At 32.3% G+C, this 27,452-nt stretch overlaps 3 protein-coding genes across 6 annotated transcripts in view; 1 reads left to right on the top strand and 2 right to left on the bottom strand.

Moving 5' to 3' along the window:
- Positions 1-666: 666 nt before the first annotated feature.
- On the bottom strand, positions 667-8,855 carry LOC143079758 (DAZ-associated protein 1-like). 2 transcript variants are annotated; one of them, XR_012979476.1, is made up of 5 exons: positions 8,707-8,855; positions 7,156-7,196; positions 2,888-3,054; positions 2,271-2,389; positions 667-1,112 (listed from the first exon to the last, which is right to left on the bottom strand). XR_012979476.1 is itself a non-coding variant. In XM_076255333.1 (4 exons), exons 1-4 carry the CDS (start codon positions 8,733-8,735, stop codon positions 1,083-1,085), a joined length of 267 nt encoding a protein of 88 aa, XP_076111448.1. In that variant the 5' UTR covers positions 8,736-8,855; the 3' UTR covers positions 667-1,082. The 2 variants fall into 2 exon arrangements, 1 of the variants encoding a protein (XP_076111448.1); XM_076255333.1 differs by lacking the exon at positions 2,271-2,389.
- A 4,653-nt stretch (positions 8,856-13,508) lies between these two features.
- LOC143079759 (Fanconi anemia group A protein-like) overlaps positions 13,509-27,452 on the top strand; it is a 70,026-nt gene continuing 56,082 nt past the window's right edge. For all 3 annotated transcript variants that reach the window (XM_076255335.1, XM_076255334.1, XM_076255336.1), the window contains exons 1-4: positions 13,509-13,582; positions 19,514-19,626; positions 20,714-20,780; positions 23,478-23,614. In XM_076255335.1, coding sequence (XP_076111450.1) covers positions 13,555-13,582; positions 19,514-19,626; positions 20,714-20,780; positions 23,478-23,614 — 345 coding nt within the window. In that variant the 5' untranslated portion in view covers positions 13,509-13,554. The remainder of the gene's footprint in view (positions 13,583-19,513; positions 19,627-20,713; positions 20,781-23,477; positions 23,615-27,452) is intronic.
- Positions 24,053-26,026, bottom strand: LOC143079761 (uncharacterized). Its single transcript, XM_076255340.1, has 2 exons — positions 25,861-26,026; positions 24,053-25,200 (listed from the first exon to the last, which is right to left on the bottom strand). Exons 1-2 carry the CDS (start codon positions 25,931-25,933, stop codon positions 24,968-24,970), a joined length of 306 nt encoding a protein of 101 aa, XP_076111455.1. The 5' UTR covers positions 25,934-26,026; the 3' UTR covers positions 24,053-24,967.

Raw genomic sequence — 27,452 nt, forward strand, 5'->3', positions numbered from 1 at the left:
AGATAACTAAGCATTAACAGACTACTTGTAGATAACTTTGTTAAAAATATATCATTTTGTAAAAAGAAACATCTGGGACCATGAACCAATATGTTTCCAAGACATGATAAAGAATTTTTTCTACTCAAATTTTTTTATTAAGAACCCGTGTTTTTTCCTACATATTTAATGCAATTGTATCTATACAGGTTGCACTATAATAAACCATTCATTCATTTAGCTGGGTATAGGTAGGGTAACTGGAACCACACATATATTTTTATTTAGACTAAGAGGAAAAAAATAATTCTGGAACTATAAATGAATATAGAAAACATAAACTGAAAATACTGTTATCATGGTTATAGTTTAATTGTATTCTCAGTTATGAATTCAACAATATAAAAACAAAGAATAGGGTGGAATAGAATATTTTATTTACCAAATAAGGGCCTATAGCATACAAACATTATAATACATTTTGTAATGAACAATAATGTATATAACATAAAGGAAATAAAGCGTTGCCACGACACGATAAATAACATTGAAAAAAAATACAATTTATTTTTTTACGCCAAATGTGATACTATCCAAAATTTCTGGGGAGAACACTGCTTTTAGGCCAGACAAAGTCAGATAAATCTGGTGGAATTCCATGCCTTACACATAGCAATACAGACAACATTAGTTTCAAAGACTTTATATAATTTACTTCATCTGAAGACAGTGATCAATTAAAATACATGAAATTAATGTTGTTATTCTAACATTTTTAATTTATTCTTTTATTGGATACACTAATAACTTTGCTCCAATGTTAAAAACACTAATTATTATCATTACATTTGTTAATAAAATTTTTTAGCTGTTACAAAGTACACAATGCAATGGTATAAAATGAGAAGTTTGTATATTTAAAAACAAATGAAGGACAGGTGTATAAAATGAGAAGTTTTTATATTTAAAAACAAATGGAATTTTCAATACAACAAACAATACATAGTTACAAATCATGGAGATTTATATACACCACAAGTTAGGTGTCAATACACATGATTTTAAATTTGTTTTTTCCACTTCAACTCCATAAACAGTCTTATCTATCGGCTGTTGCAAGGTCTGGCACTGATCTGAAAAAGTGGGGAAAAAGGTCAATTAAATAATGTCAACACAATGAAGATTTCGGACTTGAGATGAATAACTCTATTTTTCTACACTTGGAACGTTTACTTGGAGTGATGTTAATAGAAATTCATAAAATTACTTGATTGTCTGACTGAAAAATACACAATGAAACCTTTTTATCATTCAAGTTGTACATCCTCACAGAAGTTATCTTCAGGATTTCATGAAATTTTACTTTTCTTGTCCCAAGAGAAAAATTTGCTTCTGCAGTAGACAATAACAAAAATTTCAAATTTCATCTTTGGCTCCATGATTTCAATTTTGGTATTGCTATACAAAATTGGTCTACTCAGTGAAATTAACATTTTTGAAATAATTTCAAATCATTTATGCAATTACTTGAACTTTAATGCCCCAGTCCTTGAAGTTTTCCACAAAAGTCTAGGTTACAGACTATCAAAGTTTTACAATTGTAAAATACTAATTATTAAATGTAACTATATCATTTTTAGGACATTTATGTACAGAAAATCAATAATTCACCCAATCAGGATTCCTTTTATTTTTGCAACTTAGTTCTCATCAGTAATTGAGAATTAAAAACATTATTTGTCTTTATCACTGAATTATGGTAATTCTCAAAAATTATAATGATTTGTTTAATCCAAAACCTTTTTTGAAACAGAAAATGTAGGAGTGTGCTCATACAAATCACTAAGGAAAAAGTTGTAAAAATGAAATTTAGGATCTTGAGCCAGGTAAAAATCTACCTACATTTGAGTAGCAAGACATTTTATTACACATCCTTTGATATGTAACTTCTTCCTTATATATACAAGGTTTCACTGTAAAATGTTAATTTCTCCTACTTAAATGTCAGAGAAGCAAGTCATAACCTTAACTATGTGCAAACTTACAAAAAAATATGGTAAGATTGTGGGAGAATTAGTTCCACTTATTTATTATCTAAGAATAAAACTAATCTATAAAATGTTTAACATTATTTTTGTCAAACTTCTCATGTCTCATCACAACAGACTTTTTCCCAATTAAACAAAATGACCAGAAACAGGAAGTTAACTTTATGCAATAGAATTTCTGAAGTGTAAACAGCCAAGTTTTATTCAGTCAAGTCCACACATCTAAATTAACACAACCTTTACCCATTACTCTGTACATTTATTGAGGTGTTGCTGTTAAACTTATACATAAAGCAAGCTTTCCACCTCATGCCCTGTTCTTGCTCTGTCCTCTGCAACAGGCATATACTCCTTTATTGCACCTAAATAATAGTAATTAATTTTTTATTCTGCCATCAAGTCCATTCACAAGCTGCCAGTCAAATATACTCTTTTGCTTTCATGCTAATTTTTTTCTCCATTCACAAGTTTGCATTAGAGATTTTGACAAAATATGAGTTACACATATTTTAAACATCTTGCATGTAACATATGGAAATGCATTAAACTAATTATTAACACATTAACCTGGAATATACAACTTATATTAATCCCAAAGTATGTGTTGATTGATAAAACATTTATATGTATCTTTCATTAAGGTGTTGAAATATTTTCTTTAAATTTATCCTGATGTTTAATGCTTTGTACATTTTTTAATCAAACAAAAATTTCAAATTTTTAGTATGAATATTCTATTATGAGAATCACTTTCTTTTAACTATTTCTGATCACATCTGGACAAAAACCTTGGAAAAATCTAATGGTAATATAGATACATGTTCATGCAGTGATCTATTTTTTTTTTCAAATTTATTTACCTGTCTTCCATCAATTTCGTGTTGTTGTTGATGTAATACTGAGTCCACACATCTTGGATCTCTGAATGTCACAAAACCAAAACCTCTGGACCTTCCAGTTTGTCTGTCCATGATTACAACAGCATCTGACAGCTGTCCATACTGACTGAAGTAGTTCCATAAACTGTCTGCATAATATAAAAAAATGCTAATTTATCTGTTAATATTTACTCATATCCATTCAACTTTTAAAATACCTGATTAAATCAGTTTTATTCTCGACTCCTAGGAGTCGAGATTAAGAATTGAACGATGGACACTAAGGGCGTGAATTTTTCTTGCTACCTGATTGGAAGATATCACGAGACGTGAATAATTAAAATTTATTGATTGGTTAGGACAATCCAAACCAAGTAAATGTCCTTCAATCCCGTAGAGTATCGGATTTGTCGTCTATATTTTAGCAATTAGATTTTACACAGGTAACTTTTATCTATAAATAGACGAAACAACAACGTTAAACGATACTACAAGTTCATAACGTGTGACCTCACGTGTGTGGTAAAATTTGTTGATTGATGCACATGGCTATTCTAGTAAATGAATTAATCTACAAAGCGAGAGCTCTTTCCATTTTCATCAGCTAAGAGTCGAATTTAGCACTTTTTGAAAGGCTATCGCTTGTGCACCTCTGACATTGAGTCACACGGCAAACAATTTATCAGTCAAAGGGTCAGTGTTCTCCCCAGGCCGTTTTAGCACTGTGCTTTTCAGCGCTATCAAAATTTCCCGCTGTTTTATTGCACTGACTGCAGCGCTATCCAATCGCTATGTTTTTTTCTTATTTTTTTCAAATTTCCAGCTTATTTTTCACTTTCGGATCGCTTGATCAACTGGTTTACTTTTTCTGTTGTATTAAGTAACTATACTGGACCAGTGACAGTCTAATAAATTTTACAAAATGGTGACTTTGAAAGATCAAAATAAACAAGGACTTCAACATTGACATCTATTTTTTTTAATAGAAAGAATATATATAGCATTTGTACAGAGGCATACATGTATATGAATGAAATGAGATGAAATAAATTGACTGCATTTCATGACTACCCCCACAAACTTTTTTTTTTACAAACATTGAACCAGGTGCTCCGCAGGGAGCAGCTTTATACGACCGCAGAGGTCGAACCCTGAACAGTTGGGGCAAGTATGGACAAAACATTCAAGCGTGATACAGCTCTGAATTTGGATTGTGATCAAATTTTGACATTACATGGGTTTTTTTTTTACACAAAACAAATGTCAAGATTTTACAAATCAATTAAAGATTTCTTCTTCAAACTTTTTAAATCTAAAATTAAATAGTTGACACAGCATAGGTTTCTGACACAGAATGAATGTGGTCTAATGAACTTAAAAGGTTTTTTTTGCCTTTGAGCAATTCACTATGCTGTTGAATATTAATCCTCTCAAAAAAATGTTTGAAGAAATTTTCTTTTTATTTATGAAATCTGAAATGAGAAAAATTTAACCCCCCCCCTTTTTTTTCACATCCCCGTTTCCCTTTTTCCAAAACTGATATCAATTCAAATTTCTAATGGAGTTTGCAACAATAACTACTCTTTTAAATACATCATAAAATATTAAAATGTAAAATAAAGTGCTTGTTATCACTGAATGGTAAAGATTGGTTGGTAGTAAAAGTGAATATACATTGTTTATTGTATAAAACAATAAAAAAAAACTTCATCAGCAACATTTTATATTGGCAAATTTCCAATGAAGTTATTAACATAAAGTTATTGGCAAATAAAAATAGAAAATGACATCATAGTCATGTCTGGCAAATGTCCAACATACATTATCTAAAAACATTTTAGATAAGATAAGGAAAAAAAGCTTCATCAGCAACATTTTATATTGGCAAATTTCCAATGAACTTATTTACATAAAGTATTGGCAAATAAAAATAGAAAATGACATCATAGTCATGTCTGGCAAATTTCCAACATATATTATCAACTACTATTCTATACAAAGAAAGATAACTCCAATTGAAAATTAATTGCTATTGCACAATATTGTGCAATTAGATATTTCTTGCTATTGTGCAATACTGTGCAATTGAAAATTTCTTGCTATTGCACAATACTTGATATGGAATCCTGATTTGGACCAACTTGAAAACTGGGCCCATAATCAAAAATCAAAGTACATATTTAGATAAAGCATATCAAATAAGCCCAAGAATTTAATTTTTGTTAAAATCAAACTTAGTTTAATTTTGGACCCTTTGGACCTTAATGTAGACCAATTTGAAAACTGGACCAAAAATTAAGAATCTACATACACAGTTAGATTTGGCATATCAAAGAACCCATTTATTCAATTTTTGATGAAATCAAACAAAGTTTAATTTTGGACCCCCATTTGGACCAACTTGAAAACTAGGCCAATAATTAAAAATCTAAGTACATTTTTAAATTCAGCTTATCAAAGAACCCCAAGGATTCAATTTTTGTTAAAATCAAACTAAGTTTAATTTTGGACCCTTTGGACCTTAATGTAGACCAATTTGAAAACTGGACCAAAAATTAAGAATCTACATACATAGTTAGATTCGGCATATCAAAGAACCCCAATTATTCAATTTTTGATGAAATCACACAAAGTTCAATTTTGGACCCTTTGGGCCCCTTATTCCTAAACTGTTAGGACCAAAATCAAACCCAACCTTCCTTTTGTGGCCATAAACCTTGTGTTAAAATTTCATTGATTTCTATTTACTTATACTAAAGTTATTGTGCGAAAATCAAGAATAATGCTTATTTGGGCCCTTTTTTGGCCCTTAATTCCTAAACTGTTGGAACCAAAACTCCCAAAATCAATCCCAACCTTCCTTTTGTGGTCATAGACCTTGTGTCAAAATTTCATAGATTTCTATTCACTTAAACTAAAGTTATAGTGCGAAAACCAAGAAAATGCTTATTTGGGCCCTTTTTGGCCCCTAATTCCTAAAATGTTGGGACCAAAACTCCCAAAATCAATCCCAACCTTCCTTTTGTGGTCATAAACCTTGTGTTAAAATTTCATTGATTTCTATTCACTTTTACCAAAGTTAGAGTGCGAAAACTAAAAGTATTCGGACGACGACGACGACGCAGACGACGACGCCAACGTGATAGCAATATACGACCAAAAAATTAAAATTTTTGCGGTCGTATAAAAAACGATGATTTTAAAAACAATCAAACATGGGGGTTTGTTACAATTTGCAAACCCTGAAAATAAGCAAGTTTCTGAAGTATTAATGATCACCTAATCAAACTAATAATTGTTTAATCAGCAATTCTACAGTAATGAATTTTACCACTTGAAAACAATTGAGAGGATATGATTAGAAAAACAAACCCCAAGCTGATATGACTTGAGAAATTCACTTTCTCGATGTCCAGCTTGGATGAAGCCATTTGAATGTTATAAAACGTTAAGGTCAGAAAAATGAGAAATCATTATGCTAAAAAATGTTAATTTCTGTCAAATGTCATACGGATAACCGTACACTGCTACAGTCATGACAGTGGGTTACAAAACCAAACACAGAAGCTGACAATGACTTGATTGTTGGTCCTACAAGTTCTGCAACATCACCTGTTAGTGCTAAGAAATCTTCACATAGGCAGGATGGTATAGACCCACCATGGAAAAAGACTTCTCCTTGGGTTTTATACACAGATGATATGAGGATTATATGAATTTACAATGGAGAGAAAAAACTCTTCTTCTATATCCAGACAATAACATTAACAAACAAATGGGTTACTTCCATGAGAAGGATGAGGACATCATTACAAGAGAAAACATCAATAGCATAATACAAGAAAAACACATGACAACTCAATTACAAACAAACCGCGTGCCCCGACAAAGTTGCTGAGAATTGTCGAAAACTACGTGCTTACTACAGCGCTATCCAAAACTCCTGATCTGATGTTATATTTTCAGTATATACATGTACTCTGCAAATAGTGAAAAATGACATAGGGACCTAAGAGCTACGGTTTAGTAGCTAAGGCAACCCATACATGTACTTTAATAATTTATGGGGTGCATTGCCAGCCACGCCCCAAATGTCGAATCTGATCCTGCAATTTCTTCAAGAGCTACCCTGTGGCTTAGAGAGCTTAAAGTTAAAATATCATGCAGCAATAATTCTCATCAGTGGTACAAACATTTTAAAGTTATGGAGCTACATTTCCACAATATTTGGTATGGTTATCTTAACTTACCATTGTCTGTATCCCAGCTCAGGTTTCCAACAAAAAATTTGCTGAAAAGGAAAGACAATATCAAAATTTTGATATTTAAATACTTGCATAAAATTAACGATATTCTCAGATCTGCAGTGACATCACAACATGTAACTGACCAATCAATGATTAGAATTTGTGTTATATAAACAATGTTGAGAGGTGATGTGGATAAGAATCCTCTTGATTTACCATAGACTTCAATGCAAATTAATTTAATTGATATATATTGACACCAGTTGAATCTAGCGGTTATCAGTTTTAGAAATAGAATAGTGAAGCTTTTCCCTTTGAAATGGTCATGATGGTGGGATCATAAACTAGAGACTCTTAAGAGCCTGTGTAGCTCTCCTTGGTATATATGTATATCAAACAAAGACAATCATTAGATGGATTCATGACAAAATTGTGTTTTGGTGATGGTGATGTGTTTTTGGGGATCTTGCTTTACTGAACATTGTTGCTACTTACAATTTTGTCTATCTATAATTAACTTGGCCCTTTAGTTCCAGAGGAAAATATTTTTTAAACTAGATACCCTAATAATGATTGTGGCTAAGTTTGGTTAAGTTTGGCCCAGTAGTTTCAGAGAAGATTTTTGTAAAAGATAGCAAAAATTTACAAAAAATTGGTAAAAAATGACTATAAAGGGCAATAACTCCTTCAGGGGTCAACTGACCATTTTGGTCATATTGACTTATTTATAGATCTTACTTTGCTGAACAATATTGCGGTTTACAGTTTATCTCTATCTATAATATTCAAGTAATAACCAAAAACAGCAAAATTTCCTTAAAATTACCAATTCAGGGGCAGCAACCCAACAACCGGTTGTCCGATTCATTTGAAAATTTCAGGGCAGATAGATTTACACGTGACAAACAATTTTACCTCCCGTCAGATTTGCTCTAAATGCTTTGGTTTCAGAGTAATATGCCAAAATCTACATTTAACCCCTATGTTCTATTTTTAGATATGGCAGCCATCTTGGTTGGTTGGCAAGGTCACACCACTCATTTTTTAAACTAGATACCCTTATGATGATTGTGGCCAAGTTTGGTTTAATTTCGCCCAGTAGTTTCAGAGGATAAGATTTTTGAAAAAGTTTAATTTCGCCCAGTAGTTTCAGAGGATAAGATTTTTGAAAAAGTAACGACGACGGACGACGACGCCAAGTGATGAGAAAAGCTCACTTGGCCCTCCTTCGGGCCAGGTGAGCTAAAAATATATTATTTTACAAAGCCGTCAAAGGACCAGTTTTATAAACATAATATTATAACAATATTCAATGTACGTATATCGTATAAATGTATAATGTTTTAGTCTTGAAAACAACCATACTTACTTAATTTAGACTTTATTTCACCCACAAAATATTAATTAAACGCGGTTTATCTTTTAATTTCCTGTTCTATGCCGAAGTAGTTGGCTGTCATGGCTATGTTTTTGCTAAACAATTGTGATAACGCCTATCGATAGTATTATCGTACATTAAAATATAAAGTGGTTTAAGATATTCAGTGTTCTTACCCTGGGTCATCTCGTCCACGGTCTGCCATTGTGAATAAGAAGGTATCTGACTAAGTTTAAAAAATGGCGTTTCTTCTTCTTTTTTGCAAGTGCGCGTCGAAAGATAAATCGGAAGGCCTCGGTAAATCCCGTTTGATTTTTCCGAAAAAGGTGACGTCGCCCATTAATTTTGTCTCGACCCGGGAAAATATTCTTCATAAATAAATTGTATTATATGTCTCTGATGCAAGCAATATTGATAGCTTTCAGTGGCGGATCCAGCCATTTAAAAAAAGGGGGGGTCCCAACCCAGAGTAAAGGGGGTTAAGTGTACACACAACTTGGCATTTAGAACATCAATTTTATCAAATATATATAAACAAGGATTTGTATAGTACAAATCCTTGATATAAAGAAGAAACGATTATAGAATAAAATTGATATTTATAACAATTATTAATAAAGTTCTTTACGGAAATATTTGTATAAACTTGATATATTCATTTGTTATAAATACCACGTAACGTTTCTTTATTAACCCCTTATCAAGACTCATAGCATCATCATTTCTGAACAAAAAATCATTTGAAAAAGTCGTCTCGAATCGACTGGAGGTACAAAGAAATATTTGCCACTGGTCTTTACTCAAACAACGATTTACTCATAAATGCATTACTAAAAAAAAAAGTGTGAGGTAAATTATTTTGTTTGTCTAGTATCTGAGATCCGTTAAAACACACTTAGGAATATAAAAAAAACAGTACCCCTTTCAATTTTCAAAATACTCCTTGGAGAAAAATACCAACAAAAGAAAAAGAAACACACAGAGAAGATAGAAATGTAGTGCTCCTTAACATGTCAATCTTTTTTCTTCGTATGTTTAGCATGTTGATGCAGCCTACATTTTCTTATGCGAGAAATATTTGGTATCTCTTAAAACTACTGAAAATCGTTAAAATGGCTTTTATAAAGGAGCATCCACTTAACTTAAAAAAGATGGGGGGGAGTCCGATTTTGCGCAAACGTTTTTATTCAGTTTTTTCGATTACAATATATAGCACTATAACGTATGGGAAAGCTCTGGATTCCGATTTTTTTTAATCATGTTTGTCTTTTTATCAAATTGGGGATATTCTGCAATGAACCCCCCCTTTTTTTAAAGTCAAACGGTTGTTCTCTAACTGCTAGAAAAGTTGTCTGAAAAATTTTCATTCAATTCTACGTAATGAACCTTTAAATGACACAAAGTTTACAAGTGTGAACAAATCTTATGTACAGGTACATGTAACTAAACAAAGTGTATGGATGTGAACAAATTTAGTGGGAAACCAGTGTACACTACATTAAACTAATTGTAAACATGTTTACTGTACATGGCGTTTGGTGTGAACACAGCCTTGACGTACGTATAACCTACATCTTCAGTTTAAGGTCGGGTTGGTGTACCTTTTAAATTGGTGTAAAAAAAAAAATCAAAATTGAAATGTTTATTGAGTATAGATTAGTTGCCTTTCTTTCCCTCAATAGTATGCTAAGAGGAAGATTAACCGAGGAGAGATATACCTAAATTAAAAAATATTAAGTAAACGGATTTTTTTCCCTTTCAAATTCAATGTCCCCCCTCCTCCTCCACCTCAAAAATGTGTTGTCTACTGTATTAATTGTTGAAGACAAGTCGCAAATTAACATATATTTATTTTATGAAATGCACATTTATACCCCTGGGGGTTGAATACATATACAAGCAATACACTACAATATATACAATGGAAAAATTAACATATTAAACATCATATATAAAGTGGTAAAACAGTAATATTTATGCAGGTGTTGTCCACTCCCCTCAGTGCAAATGACTTTTTAATGAACGGAACAGTAAGCTGCATAATATCAAATGAAGATAGAATTAATTGTAATCTATCTGTTTCAGACAATTTAAAGTATTCTGGACATATATTATTTATATCTTCTTCAAGTTGATTACGTAAAGATTTATTAATTTTACATTTTAAGGAAAAAATGGGTTTCATCTTTAACCGCATTTATATTACAATGTTTACATATTCTGTTTTCTCTTTGAATTCTTTTATATCTACCCCTCTCTATTTCCAAGAAATGGTCACTTACTCGCATTTTACATAATATTTTTCTATATTCAAAACTATTTTTAGAAATGTATTTGTCTATTTCATATTTTGTTTTTATTTTACTGTACAAGAATGATCAAGAATATTTTACTGGTTTCATTAGTTAATTTTAATTTTTCAAAGAAAATATTTTCAAAGCTATCTTTTAGTTCTTTTTAAATATTTTTTGAGAATGAACTCTTCTCTTGTTTATAGTTTAAATCCTGTATTTTATTTATGTCTAATTTATTTACATTGGCTATATTTTCTACATTAACAAAGTCTGATTGATCTGCAGCTACCCCCCCCCCCCTGTTTTGTTACAAACTTAAATATGATCCTCATCAAATTCGATCCCAAAATAGTCCCTAAAAATGCATATATAAAAAGTCGTCATCAAATCCATTGAGTTCAAAACTATTGCAAATCATGACATTTTATTCATTTGGATATTCTAATTATATATAAAAAAAAATAATTATCATCCGGTTTGACTGTGAAACACTAATTCAAGATTTAAGATTTTCACTGTACACAAAATATTATTAAATATTTCATGTCCCACCCTTTGATTGGAAAAGGTATCATTTTTAGCCGCGACTAAATCGTCAAAAGGTGCTTTAAGTCTCGCCACACTCGGTGGTATTTTTTTTTTATAATTTTATGAATTACACCCCTTTCAAAATCCAGGGTCTACGCAAGCCTGAACTATGCAGTATATCACACATTTGCTGTACATTATCTAGATTATAGCACAGTAAGAACAAAGAGATTTAACCCATGTCATGTGTTAGGGACGACATCAAAAGATCGATGTAGGATGAAAAACTTAAATCAAATAGTTTGGGGGTGGGGGTTAAAATTCTGCAAGTTTTGTATATCTAAAATCGATTTTACATATATCCCTATTGGTAAATCAATTTTTCCCAAATTAAGTTAAGAGGGGAGGGGGGGGGGGGGGGGGGGGGTCAGTGAAAAAACTATGTGAATTCAGTTTTTTATCCTACATTGAACTTTTGATGTCATCCCTTAGGAACTTATGTACCCTTGTGTTGATTCAACGCTAAACATATGGAACTTTAATGATTGTATCGACCATTGAATATCTTATTCGTTTCACACACTGATCATCATTATGTTAAACATAATCTAAACGCATCTATATATTTGAAATTGAATTTGACAATATCAATTTTCCCGCATTGCATAATGGTAATAATTTTCAATAACAAGAAGAATAGATGAATTTTTAAGCAGAACTATTTAAAAATTGTGTACCCAATTTAGGGAAACACATTTAAAAGTAATGAGAATATACTAAAGATTTCCAAGGATACATAGCTAGGCAACATAGATAGAAAGAGTACCTGTTGATATGTCCATCATGTATACATATGTGGCAACCTTTTGTTAAGTCTTATAACAAATTTTTGTTTAAGGTTGATATGTCCATCATGTATACATATGTGGCAACCTTTTGTTAAGTCTTATAACAAATTTTTGTTTAAGTCTTTAGACCTCAGGTGCTTCAGATGGGCAATTATAGATCCTGCTCCCAAATGCAACACCAGTCGTGTTGTAATGTTCGTAAAAAAACTTGTTTGACATTACTTGTAGAATACATTTCAATTATGCTGAGATTTATTGAAATGGTTATAATGGGTTAATCATTAAGTTCTGCCAGCTACTTCGGGTGAAAACATGATCCAATCATCTATCAAGTCACGGCTTTAGCTTTTGATTTCTTTTATAAAACAGAAAAAAAAAAATGGAATATCCATCGATCCATGACACAAAAACACCTGCACTGCAAAAGACAAATAAAATGCTAGTCCTATAATATAAGACTTCAAAGGTTCATATCATTTACACTCAACGTGTTTATTCCGATATATGTTTTTTATACAATCAAATGTAAAGTTGAACTTCGAATATCCGATAAAAAAACGTTTTAATGTAAAAGATATGAAACTTCGAGGTATTATATCATAGGACTAGTAGAAGAGGGTATTAACACAGACACACATATGTTTCAGGTATTAATTATCATATTGACAATTTGCGTTCAATAGCTAATCCGGAGACATACCTGGGCACAAAGTGTTGATGGTAACTAGAAATGCGTGTGTAAGGTAATACTGACTCCAGATGCGGATTTTATGGGTCTCAGTACACCTTTGGGAGCAACATATATTATAAGAACTGACATGGCCGTGACTTTTTACAGGCGGAAACCCAGTTGAAATAGAACAAAAGAATCGAAGCGCTTTGTTAGAGAAGTCGATGAACATGATAAATGATAACTGTAATGTTTACTATAGTAACACAATTTTTAAAAGTTAATAGAAACAAACAAAACGACAATTTTCTTCTCAATTACAAAGTGTTTTATTTAAAAAAAAAACATCATTTGCATAAGTTTTCAATTTATTTATTACAATCCTTGGTATAGTAGGCCTACATGCGTTCTTTAATTAATAAGTAATCTTATTAAAACAAAAAACAAAAAACAATCTTGGCAGATAATAATCATGAAATAATGTGGTCGAATCCATTATGACTAACCAACGATTTACAAAGTAAGACTATTTGGAAAACTTATTGTACAAATCCGCGCACCGACTGAGTGGAATGGGACGAGATGTCTCAAGAGTGCCGGCTACAAGAATTTCTGTCCAATCAAAATTGTGTAAACAAAAATTGCGGGAAATTATATTATGACAGGAGAATTATTATCAAAATTATGTCATATAATTTTTCTCAAATTACCAGTAAGATTATATTGCCAAGAGACGGACTGTATCATGTTTGACTGATTCAAAGACGACTTGCAAATTCTTGAATGTTCTGGTTCATTTTACAACTCACAATATTTATTATTATTAATATTACGTCACAGTAAACACGATTCAGTGGCGGATCCAGAACTTTTCCTAAGAGGGGGGGGGGGGGGGGGGGCGCTGACTGACCTAAGAGGGGGCCCGCTCCAGTCATGCTTCAATGATTCCCTATATAATTAACCAAATTTTTCCCACGAAAAAGGGGGGGGGGGCGGGCCCCCCAGGGCCTACCTCCCCTGGATCCGCCTATGCGATTGACCTCAGGTCAACCGATGTAACCCATTCTGGCATTCATAAAAAAAACCTCACATTTTTGGGGGAGGGGAACTCAAGTTCAAAACACTTTTGCAGAATGACAGAAATTTAGGCCACATGTACTGGGAGGGACACTTAATTGATGTTGCCGAAATAACAATTAAAAACCTAGTCCAATTATGCCAACTTTTCGAAATGCCCATGGGGGTTTTACATGCAAGATGGCTTTAGTGTAAAACAATGTAGTCCTACAAAACCTTCAATGGGGCCTTTAAATACATTTTAAAGTTGTTTTTTGGCTTCTTACTTTAACAAGCCTATGGCCATTTTAAAATTAATTGTTTTGTTAAAAATTATGGACAAAATTGATCTTTCAAAATTATTTTTTGGAGTCTTCATGGGGGAAAACCCCCACAAATAGTGACAGTTGGCAGGTATGTATTAAAAACCAAGCTAGTCCAAATATTTCGACTATTAAAAACCAAGTCCAAGGATTATCATCGTGTGATGTGTTTTCGTACTAATGACAATTTTCACTGCTTACGTTTTTGACTGATGAGTTTTTATTCAGGCAGTGGCGGATCAGGGGGGGGGGGGGGGGGGTGTCCGGGTGTGGATCCCTTCCCTTTTTTTTTGGACGATCAATGCATTTGAATGGGAGCAAATAGTTGGAACGCACCCCCCCCCCCCCTGGATCCGCCACTGTATTAAGATGATTACTCAAATTTAAAAAGCATGTCCTGTAGATTAATTTTAGGTATCTAGTTTTTTCTTGTCAAGGCTTGCTACGATTTTTGACTGTTTCTGATTACTTTGCGATTTTTGTATGTAAAAAAAACGGCGTCATATGTTTTCGTTTGAAATAAAAATTGGATCAGTACACGGACAGGAATTGACTATTTAATAAAATCCGGAAATTAACATTTTCTACAGTCGTGGTTCTGGTGATTGCTTGAATCATAAAAATAGTTATTTAATACTTTTCAGAACTAAAAATTACTAGTAAATAGTTATAGGTTGGTGTTTCATCTGCTGAAATTGTTAGATTTTGATTAATTTCAGATTGGCACCTGGTTTATACAAAATACAGCATTCTATTTTTCTAAAATAGAATGCAGTTTTCAAAATTTAGGATTAAATATAAAAAGTTAAGAATGTTTTCATCTTCATGTATCAAGGATTTATACAAAAAATTGTCAATAAAATATTGAATAATAAGATTTTGAACAACCATTTTATATAAGAACCTTGTTAATTTTAACTCGCTGATTTGTACTTAAAATGGCCAAAAAAACATGACAGTCACATGTCTTGAAAATCCAGTGTCTGACAGGCAAAAAACATATCTGGACTTTATTTTAACCCTTCAGATTTTTTTTCCACAACTATTCTAGTGATGCATATTTTTGACATTAAATAAAAATGGCTAAATATGTCAGTTTTTGTCGAGCCTGCAACTTTTGTTGCAGAAAGCTCGACATAGGGATAGTGATCCGGCGGCGGCGGCGGCGGCGGTGTTAGCTAACTTCTTAAAAGCTTTATATTTTAGAAGGTGGAAGACCTGGATGCTTCATACTTTGTATATAGATGCCTCATGTTACGAAGTTTCCGTCAGTCACATGTCCAATGTCCTTGACCTCATTTTCATGGTTCAGTGACCACTTGAAAAAAAAGGTCAAATTTTTTGTAATGTTGAATTCTCTCTTATTATAAGTAATAGGATAACTATATTTCATATGTGCGTACCTTGCAAGGTCCTCATGTCTGTCAGACAGTTTTCACTTGACCTCGACCTCATTTCATGGATCAGTGAACAAGGTTAAGTTTTGGTGGTCAAGTCCATATCTCAGATACTATAAGCAATAGGGCTAGTATATTCGGTGTATGGAAGGACTGTAAGGTGTACATGTCCAACTGGCAGGTGTCATCTGACCTTGACCTCATTTTCATGGTTCAGTGGTTATAGTTAAATTTTTGTGTTTTGGTCTGTTTTTCTCATACTATATGCAATAGGTCTACTATATTTGTTGTATGGAATGATTGTAAGGTGTACATGTCTAGCGGGCAGATGTCATGTGACCTTGACCTCATTTTCATGGTTCAGTGGTCAATGTTAAGTTTTTGAGTTTTGGTCTTTTTATCTAATACTCTATGCTATAGGTCAACTATATTTGGTGTATGGAAATATTTTATGATCTTTATGTCAGTCGTGCAGGTTTTATTTGACCATGACCTCATTTTCACGGTTCATTGCACAATGTTAAGTTTTTGTGTTTTGGTCTATTTTTCTTAAACTATTAGTAATAGGTCAACTATATATGTTGTATGGAAGCATTGTTAGCTGTACATGTCTGCCTGGCATGGTTCATCTGACCTTGACCTCATTTTCAAGGTTCATTGGTCTTTGTTTAGTTATCTTGGTTAATGTTAAGTTTATGTGACAGTTGTTATAATGCTTAACTTTATACTTAGGACTATCAACATAATATCAGTGATTGGTATAGAAGGCGAGACATTTCAGCGTGTGCACTCTTGTATTATATTTGATCTAACGTCTTTTAAAAATGGGCGCACTACATTTGCGCGCATTTGGGGATTAAAATATTTTACTTTTGCGCGCATTCATTTTACAGGTAATCTCAGGTAAAAATGATAATTCATATATATTAAATTATAAATGACTATACTATCATGACTATATGACTATCAATTATTAATTTTGAAAATAGTTTGTTTATTCAAATTATATATTGTTCATATTGAATTCTAAAATCAATTTAAAACCCTGTTATATCTTAAGTTCAAGTTATGAAAAATGGGCTATGTCATAGATTTCTTAAACTTTTGTCTACACCTTTGACTTGTTGAATTGTATCTGAAAATCGAAAAAAAAAAATGCGGCTTTATCTCCTTTTTTTCCTGCCTAAGAAGAGACTTAGACTAACGGAAGGGGTACTGATAATTGTAAATAATTGAACAAATTAATTGATAAATAAATAAGTATTATGACCTGTATTTTACCTAAGTTTACCTGTCAAAAAAATAAGCACAAATGTAAGCAAAAGCTGTGCACAAACGTAATGATTTTTGCGCGCAAATGTAATGGTAATGCGCGCAAACGTAATGCACCGTTAAAAATGATGTTGAATATGTTTTAAATTTGTCAAGTTGTGGTGTTGTTCTAAATATAGAAACCGTAAAACATACCACAATGTATGCATATGCAGTCGAAAACGACAAAATGTGGTTGATACGAAAACATATGACACAACGATAATAAAACTGATCTGTTTAGCCATTTTTATTTAATAATCAGAAAAATTTTGAAGGGTTACATTTGAGGCTATAAAAAAGAATAGGTTTGTTTGCCCTAACCCTACCTACCCAGAAAATAGCTGCCTACTTGTCTTGTCTTGTAGTAGTTCCGTCCTATATAAGACCACCTCCAATAAACGGAGTAGAATATAACTTCACAATTGTTCTATTTAAAATGTTTTTGTTGTTATATTAGGAATAGTAAATTTACAGACAGGTGGCTGCCCTTAATCCCTTTCTATTGCTAATACATGTAGGCAAAGCGTTCAGAATACTATTTCTACCTGCAGGGAAAAACACATTCTAAGGCTAAGGTGTTCTAGCAGGTTTAGTTTGAGTACAGTTACATTTAAAACCAAAACCACAGAACACATAGTGTGTCTACTATTGCATTGTTGGTACTCAAAATATTTCATTGTTCTGACGTGGAAATATTTTTTTTTATTCAGATAGGCATGAAGACTTATAAACATCTGATACTTAACATGCTTAAATTTCTCTTTGCCAAAAAAAAAAAGAAGAAAATGCCTACCTATACCCACTGTCTTGATGTTGGGTTGGGTTTGGGCAAACCAAAATATTTTAAAGTGTGGCCTGAAGCACAGCTATGTCATTTGCCTGTCAGACACCTTATCTTCAAGATATGTAACTGTCATGTATTTATTTTGTCATTTTTGTTGAAACTGCAACTTTTGTCACAGAAAGCTCAACATACATGTAGGGATAGTGATCCAGCAGTGAATCTTAGCCATTATGATTAAAGGATAAATTTAATTCATGGATCAGTGAACAAAGTTAAGTTTTGGTGGTCAAGTCCATATCTCAGAAACTATATGCAATATATGTCTAGTATATTCGGTGTATAAGATAATAGTTTTTTTCTACATGTACAAAAAAATGTATTTCACTTTTATGCCATCCTTGGGCTTTTTATAGCTTACTGTATTGTATAGGTTTTATTTATTGTCAAGCAGGGTTTTCCCAGGGTCAATTATTTTTTGCACCACTTCTTTTGCCAAAACAATATATTTTTCCCTCACTTTATCATATTTTTCACCAAGTATAAACATACATTTATTTTTGGTTTAAAATTTTTCTCTCCCCCCCTTTCTCCCACCTAAATAAGATGAGTTTGCACATTTGTTATCTGTAGTTATTATCTAAAACTTATTTTAGAGTTACATTCTAATGAATAAACACTAAACATTCCGGCACTTTTGGAAGAAGAACTTTTTTAACTTAAAATGTGGGAAATGCATTATATTTTGAACACTTACAACTGATTCCTCATTTTAGGTGTAGTCATCCCAACCTTATGCATAGAATTCTTCATAACAACAGTTTTCTTTTCTAGATAATCGTAATTGAAAAAGGTGAGACCTAAAACTATGCTTGAAATTAACACTTTGTGTCACTCAAACGACTTGAAAGTACTCTCTCAAATCAATTATCTAAATCAAAATCTTTTAAAAATTTTTCGTCTTAAAAACAGTTTTCTTTTGTGGACTATCATTAAAAGAAGGAGAGGAGCCGTCAAAAGTTTGCTTGCTTTGAACACGTGCGTCGCAAAGTGGTTAAAAAATTCTTAATGTGACGTGAAGGATGCCATTTAACCATATCATTTTGTCAAACAATACAATGAAAGCCTTTATTTATTAGTCCTTTGTTGTCAAACCTATAAAATGCAATCAGCTGATTATTGATTTTCTGTCAAAATCTTAAGGAGTTCAAGGTGAATTTCTAGTATTGTCTTATCAGGTTAGTCCGAGAAATCCTAAAAAATATATTTCTTGCGCAAAATTCTTTCGCAAATGACCTTTTATTATCGCCATAATTATTATTTTTTGGCAAATTGTGAAAATGGCAACTGCCAGCAGAAACCCTGCGGTCAAGGCTCATCTTACTTGTTTGCATTTTTTTCATTAAGACTTGTAATATTGATGCCTTGACTGTTATACCACATCTTGTTTTATCATACATCTACATGTACTGTCAGTTTTGAATTCGTTGCACGATTTAAAATAACAGATTATTGAATTAATTTGGAAATTGTTCATTGTATAGTGATCCTGATAGTGATAAAGTTAAAATGTACTGAGTGATACACTTGTTCATGTATAGTGATAACAATATGCACAAAATGTTCTTGCATTCTTCATTTGCTATCTTTTCCTGAGAGTAGACACATGAAAAATTTGGGTGTCAGATATGTTTGCATAAAAGTTATATGCTGAAAAATTAAGTTTTGTGTAGGATGTATTTCATATCTGTTCATGTTTTTTTTAATTGTAGAGTCAAGACATATAGTAAAGGATCAAGGATCAGATGGAAGTAAATGTGTGCTGAAGGATGCTGTTTTACAGTTGGTGACATATCATCAAGATGTTAAAGTCATTTTGTCAGAGGTACACAGTTTAATTTCTTTTGTCAGACGTACAGTTTAATTTCTTTTGTCAGACGTACACAGTTTAATTTCCTTTGTCAGAGGTACAATAGTTTAATTTCTTTTGTCAGACGTACACAGTTTAATTTCCTTTGTCAGAGGTACATAGTTTAATTTCTTTTGTCAGACGTACACAGTTTAATTTCTTTTGTCAGAGGTACACAGTTTAATTTCTTTTGTCAGAGGTACACAGTTTTATTTCTTTTGTCAGTTACACAGTTTAATTTCTTTTGTCAGAGGTACACAGTTTAATTTCTTTTGTCAGACGTACACAGTTTAATTTCTTTTGTCAGACGTACACAGTTTAATTTCTTTTGTCAGACGTACACAGTTTTATTTCTTTTGTCAGATGTACACAGTTTAATTTCTTTTGTCAGAGGTACACAGTTTAATTTCTTTTGTCAGACGTACACAGTTTAATTTCTTTTGTCAGACGTACACAGTTTAATTTCTTTTGTCAGACGTACACAGTTTTATTTCTTTTATCAGAGGTACACAGTTTAATACCTTTTGTGAGAGGTACACAGTTTAATTTCCTTTGTCAGAGGTACTAAGTTAGATTTCTTTTGTCAGCAGAACACAGTTAAATTTCTTTTGTCAGAGGTACAAAAGTTTAATTTCTTTTGTCAGAGGTACACAGTTTAATTTCTTTTGTCAGAGGTACTAAGTTAGATTTCTTTTGTCAGAGTAACAGAGTATAATTTCCTAACTATCTGGTAAGAAGACAAGAGAGAAATAGCCTTCCTCAATTAGAACTAGGTTAATACATTAATGCTTCAGTCAAGACCCCAGAAATCTTGTGTAAAGGCTTTCATTTGAATAAAAATTTAATGAAGGGGTTAGGGAGTTGGCTCCTTGATAAATCTTTCTGCCCGACCAATTTTGAATTAAGAAAATGAAAGTATGTGAAATGGAAACACCTGCTGCACAGATATGAGATTGTCTGGGATGATGGATCTCAATAGAAGTTTACATGTTTTATGACGAGTCAAATGATAGTAATTTTAGATTTGAATAAGATTTGAAAAAAATGTTGCCTTTAATTTCAGGCTAGTAGTATTAGTATAACAAAGACAGAAAAAATCCAAGGTGAAGAGGATAAAATTATCGCAGCTAGTAAGTTACAATCGAAAACCTGGAAATATAAAAAGTCTGTAGTAAAATGTCTCTTACAAAGCAGGGAGAGGCATTTTTTCAAGATATATTTATTAACTGTATATATAACATCTGAAAATTCAATGAAAAGTCACCTTCAATAAGAACATAGGTTGATGTTAGATAGGTCAGGACAGTATGTTGGGTTATAGCAATTTATCTTGAAGATGAAAACTGATTGGTGTTATGTAGTGTTGTCAATGGTTGACCGGTTAACCGTTCGAACGACCAAATACCGAATACCAAAAACGCTAACCGGTTAACCGGACTTTTTTTTCAATTTTAATAGATTTGATATGAATTTGTATTAAATAGTTCTTTCTTTAAAAATTGTCGTTGTGCTAATTAATTTGAAGGATCAAAGGTCCAGTATATTAATTGCTATTGTTAATCCAAAAAAATGAAATTGATTAGAAGTTGTCTTTCAGCTCAAGGCTAAATCTTAAGTAAACATCATTAGTTTTTTTAACAGTAATTTTTAATCGGGTATACGAATAAATTTTACAATTATTGCGAATCCTATCATAGTTTTCCACAGATTCACCTGCAAGTTACCTGTCCATTTAAACTTTTGTAAGTCCTATTGTCCCATCTAACAAATACAAGAGCTATTGTTCTCTGTTTAGTTTATTCAATGGGACCTTTAAATTTCTTGCAAGAGAAATCTATCACTCACTGATTAATTTACCTGAACAAAAAATTGAACTGTCAATGATGGAAATACATGTACAAATAAGTAATTATGAAACTGCATGTGATGTTGTATTCATTCAATCAATAACACATTTTCAATTTGTTTGATATAAACACTGATTTAAAAATTAAAAGTTGATTTCTGATCAAATTTCAACATTTTACCTATTAAAATTTGCTTTTTTTTAGTCTGTTCATAAGTAAAAACTTGAAATGATAATGTTTAAATAAAGGTCTTCATAAATGTATTCTTTATAACTGAACAACCACAAAAAACATGCAAATTCTTTAAAACATAAATGCATGCAGTAGTTAAAAAAACCAATAGAAATAAACTTTTTATAATTAAATCAGTGCTTATATTGAACAGATTGAAAATATATTATTGATATTGAATAAATACTGTATCACATGCAGTTTATGTGAGATTATACATGTATTTCAGTGAACAAAGAAGATATTTTTTTGGTCAGGCAAATTAATCAATGAGTGATAGATTTCTCTTGGAAGAAATTTAAAGGTCCCATCAAATAAACTATACAGAGAACAATACCTGTTGTATTTGTTCAATGGGACAATAGAACTTACAAAAGTTTAAATGGACAGGTAACTTGCAGGTGAGTCTATGGAAAACTATCATAGGGTTCGCAATAACTTCATTATTTCTGTGTAAGCTGTAGTCAATAATTGTCAATAGCCAAAGTGGCTAATAACTATTTTTTTGCTTAGCCACATTTTCATGTTTATATAAATTTTCGTTCGCCAAAGTGGCGATCGCAACTGAATTTTTATTAGCCACACAATAAAATCATTCGCCCATGGCCAGTGTGGCGACCTTTACCGCTAACACAGTATTTCATTTTTGATCTTATATTGTGTAGACCTACATCTGAATGTGCAATCTCTGTCAAGCGAGTCTTTGTCATACTTTAAACTAAATTTTAACTCAAAAACTGTAAAAAGCAAACCAACGTGAATGTAATCAATGTATACTTGATGGTACAATTATCAGGATTAATAAATTTAAATTGAAAAACCTTACATTATTTTTGGAGACAACAAGACAAAATGAAAGAATCATCGGTTTCAGACATATTAAATTCTACGAGATCATGACATGTTTTTTTTCACTCTGAAGTTAGTACAAATGCCATAGTTGGTATCGTGTATTTGATTATTAAAAGTCAAACTTTGCTAGGAATCTTCACAGACACTCATATCACATCTTCTTATACTGATTTGTAGGGTACTATTGATAAGGCTTTCAAACATCAACTTAAACTACCGGTTAACCTGTTAATCAGTCGAACGATTATACGAGTAACCGGTTAGGCTAAAGTGTACAATTTGACAACACTAGTTTTATGTAAGAAATTAATTGGGGAAAGAAAATTAGCTAATGTTCCTATGATTTGGGTTTTTGTTTGATACCTACCAGCATGAGTGAGAATTATGTCTTTTGTTGTGATGTCACTTTTTTCAAATGTAATTAAAAAATAGTTGATAATGTTTTGTATGCCCTTCTCACCCTCCCATCAATATGAAAAGTTTGGCCATATGTTTTACCCATGTCCTTTATTTTTCAATATTTTTCACTTTTTGTTTGTCACAATTACTGATTCATCTTCTTTTATATGGCCCATATTTAAAAAACTTTTAGAGAGGATTTGTATATACACGTATAAGAACTTGCTATATATGAATGATAAAGATTTTAATTCAGTTACGTTTTTACCTTACCCAAATAACTTGGTGAATGCTGAACGGATTGGCACTTATTTTTTCACCTCATGCATATTGTTTACATTATATGCCATTATTTATGTTATATGTTATGCTGTTCTCTTAGATTGCACATTATTTTTATAATGCATTATCTGGAAAAATATTTTAATTTGAAAAATGTTACATTGTATCTTATATGTTTGTGAATTTGAATGTGTTTAAAGTATTTGTCTATTTTAGGAATTTTAAAAGAATGTGTAAAAAACAGTATCAGTAGTTCAACAGTTCTGCACACTGCAGAAACATGTGCTACAGAACTTCTAAAAATGGTTAACAGATTGGACAGCAAACAAAGGGAAGATAATGCTAGCATCATGGTATTTATTAACAGGATTAATTTACAATTTATATTGAATAACAATTTACATACATACAAAAAATGAATGTATCAGAATTTGTTGACTTCTTATACTTAAATTCTTTTTAATTAAAGAAATTATAAATTTGTTTATGAAATTAGCATTTCATAATACCAGTGATTCTTTTTAGCATGGGTGGCCCCCAGGGATAATGTAACCTATCACCATCACTTGGTGCCAATATTTTTATGCCCTATTTATGGGCATTATGTTTTCTTGTTGGTGTGTCCGTTCATCTGTTCGTCCGTTCGTTCATCTGTCCTGCTTCAGGTTAAAGTTTTTGGTAGAGGTAGTTTTTGATGAAGTTGAAGTCCAATGAACTTGAAACTTAGTATACATGTTCCTTATGATGTGATCTTTCTGATTTTAATGCCAAATTAGAGTTTTTACCCCATTTTCAGGGTCCAATGAACATAGAAAAAGAATGCAGATGGAGCATTCGTATACTAGGGACACATTCTTGTTTTCTTTTACAATCCTGCCAACTTTTGAAAATCCCCAAGGCAGAATTTAATGTGAAGACAGATATTTAAGGGTTGTAATTTTTCCATTTTTGTTTTATGCTCCATTTATGGGCATTAGGCCACATTTAAAAGAATGTCTGTTTCCCCTCCCCAGGCAGGCAGGTAATTTTTTTTTTTCCAACTGGATGTCATGGATGGTTTGACTTGTCCACTGGAGGCCACTTATCAGTTGTTAGTCCTCAATTTGAGTGTATTTATTTAGATTATCAATCCTTTTGCTTTCAAGCACTATTCAAAATATGCACATTAAGTGCATAAAACTAATGTAGCATTAAAGTGTATATTTACCACTTTCTGATCTGACAGTTATTAAAGCTTTTATTAATAACATATTAATACATGTATGACAAGGTGAAGATTCCAAATTGCCATGCTTGTTATACATGTATACTGTATTCAATTCCAGGATATTTACCCTGGCACAAAAATCTCGAAAATATATAACTGGAAATAACATTAAGAAAATCAAACTTTGCAGTTATTATATATATGTATTTTATATAATAATACATTTAAAGTGTCTGACTAGAACAAAATGTCTGGTTTGAACAATAGAACACACAATGACTAGAATGAAAAGAGGCACTGAACAAACTTTTATATCAACTGTACTAGATTAATAATTAAGAGTCTGTTTCTTTGGATTTCTTCCAAAATATAGAACTAGAAATAAAAGTTTTTACATATGTACTTTAGTATAAATACATTTAAAGTGTCTGACTAGAACAAAACAATCGAACACACAATGACTAGAATCAAAAGGGCCAGTAGATTAATTGACAAAAGTCTATTTCTTTGGATTTCTTTTAGGGATTTCTTTTTTCCTGTCAATGCAGGCCTTGCACACTGGTAAAACTATTTTGAATTTTTTAAGTAGTTCTGGGTCCTTGGTGGTATCAGGAGATACACATTGTGCACATAGATCCAATCTCCCAACACTTGAACCATAGTACGCGAACTCAATGTGTGTGGTGCAGGACATCTGGAGTCTCACAAAGGCTTTACCATGAATAACATCTCCTGTAAAACAAAGACACAGTTTGTATGTAGTTTTGTACAGTGTGTCAGAACATATTCCTGGATCAGATCCTTGTCTGACAAGGCAAATTGTTTATTACACTTTATAACATATTTCTTTCATTCCTGGCATGCCAGGGGTGAAAGAAATATGTTAGTGTCAGACAAGGATCTGATCCAGGCATATGTTCACACTGTACAAAACTACATTCATCATATAAATAAATAAAACAAAATGTACATGTACCTAGGGGATTTATAAAAAGTTGACCTCATAAGTTATTCAAAAAGGTGTATGATCCTGGCAATAGCCCACATAGATGAGCTAAAAAATTAATCACTATCATGTTTGGTATATAATATTTCCCCTTTACACCTACAAATTTTTCGGAGGGTATCACATAATACCTCGCCACTACGTGTGGCGGGGTATAAAAAATGACAAAGTCCACACCTGTAAAAAATTTCGGCAGCATTTCGCCTAGGAAGTTACCATTTTAGCCCCTCCCACACCATTTTCCAGGCCAAAAGTTTGGGATGTAGATAGAAATTGAGTTGGTGTGGGGCAGGTTAATTTATAATGACATGAACCATACACCATCACAAGCCTTCAAGAAAATAAAGAAAATTCTTTAATACCTTAAATAATTTTAACATACTTACCAGTAAATCTTGGTGCTGTTTCATCAAGTTTGGAAGGCACTTTCGAGTTTGCCTGAGTATTAGCTTTTCTCATTAGGACGTCAAATGCATTTTGTGCATTGCTATTAGTCTGATTATTGTTTTTGTCATTTGAAGGTGGTGCGTCCCTTATAATGTCAAATTGGACGTATTTCATTTTGAGTCTCTTGTCAAAATCATGAACAACTCTTATTTCTTCAGCAAAATCGGGCTCAAAAGTCACACCGTTAGCCATCTTATCAGACACAGAAACTGTCACTTCATGTAATTTATCTATGTTGTGACCATCATCTGTAGTTAAATCGTTTAACACGTCGTTCCATGTGCACCTTTTTGAAAAGCTGTATAATCTACTTACCACGATGGGTAACACCTTTGACGCGTCCTTGTACTTAATTCGTACAGAAGACGACAATGCGATCTTGTCGCCCATCTTTCAAGCAGACAGTTTACCCTCGATACATACCGCTAAATTGATAGATAACTCCAGAGAGTTCCGGGAAGACTTCCGGTGATATCGGAACCAATGTCGGAATGGAAACGAATTATTTTCGGGAATAAAAAAAAATCAGATTTTTTTGGGGCAAATAATTTTTTGACTCTGGGGCTTATTTTTGACCCGGTCGGGGCGAGGGGAAACAAACATGTTTTTTATTTTGGCCTTATGTTTTCTTGTCTGTGCCTCTATTCGTCCGTCTGTCCCGCTTCAGGTTAAAGTTTTTGGTCAAGGTACTTTTTGATGAAGTTGAAGTCCAATCAACTTGAAACTTAGTATACATGTTCCCTATGTTATGATCTTTCCAAATTAGAGTTGTGACCCCAATTTAAAGGTCCACTGAACACAGAAAATGAGTGGGGCATCTGTGTACTATGGACACATTATTGTTTACTCTTGAAATAGTCTTATATCTCTTTTTTTAGCTCACCTGGCCTAAAAGGCCATGTGAGCTTTTCTCATCACTTGGCGTCCGTCGTCGTCGTCTGTCGTCGTTAATAATTTTTCAAACATCTTCTCCTATGAAACTACTGAATGGATTTGAATGAAACTTAAAATGATTGTTCCTTAGATTATCCTGCACAAAGTGTGTGCTTCGATTTTTGATCCGTCAAAAAACATGGCCGCCCTTACTTTAAATAGAACATAGGGGTCAAATGCAGTTTTTGGCTTATATCTCAAAAACGAAAGCATTTAGAGCAAATCTAACATGGGGTAAAAATGTTCATTAGGTCAAGATCTATCAGCCCTGAAATTTTCAGACGAATCAAACAAACCATTGTTGGGTTGCTGCCACTTAATTGGTAATTTTAAGGAAATTTTGCAGTTTTTGGTCATTATCTTGAATATCATTATAGATAAAGATAAACTGTAAACAGCAAAAATGATCAGCAAAGTAAGATCTACAAATAGGTTAATATGACCAAAATTGTCAATTGACCCCTTAAGGGGTAAATGTCCTTTAATGACAATTTTTCACAATTTGTTCATCATATTTGCTAACTTTAAAAAATCTTCTCCTCTGAAACTACTGAATGGATTTGGATGAAACTTAGCATGATAGTTCCTTAGATTATCC

Source organism: Mytilus galloprovincialis, chromosome 6 (assembly GCF_965363235.1).
Source record: "Mytilus galloprovincialis chromosome 6, xbMytGall1.hap1.1, whole genome shotgun sequence".
In the NCBI taxonomy this organism is placed as follows: Eukaryota; Metazoa; Mollusca; class Bivalvia; order Mytilida; family Mytilidae; genus Mytilus; species Mytilus galloprovincialis.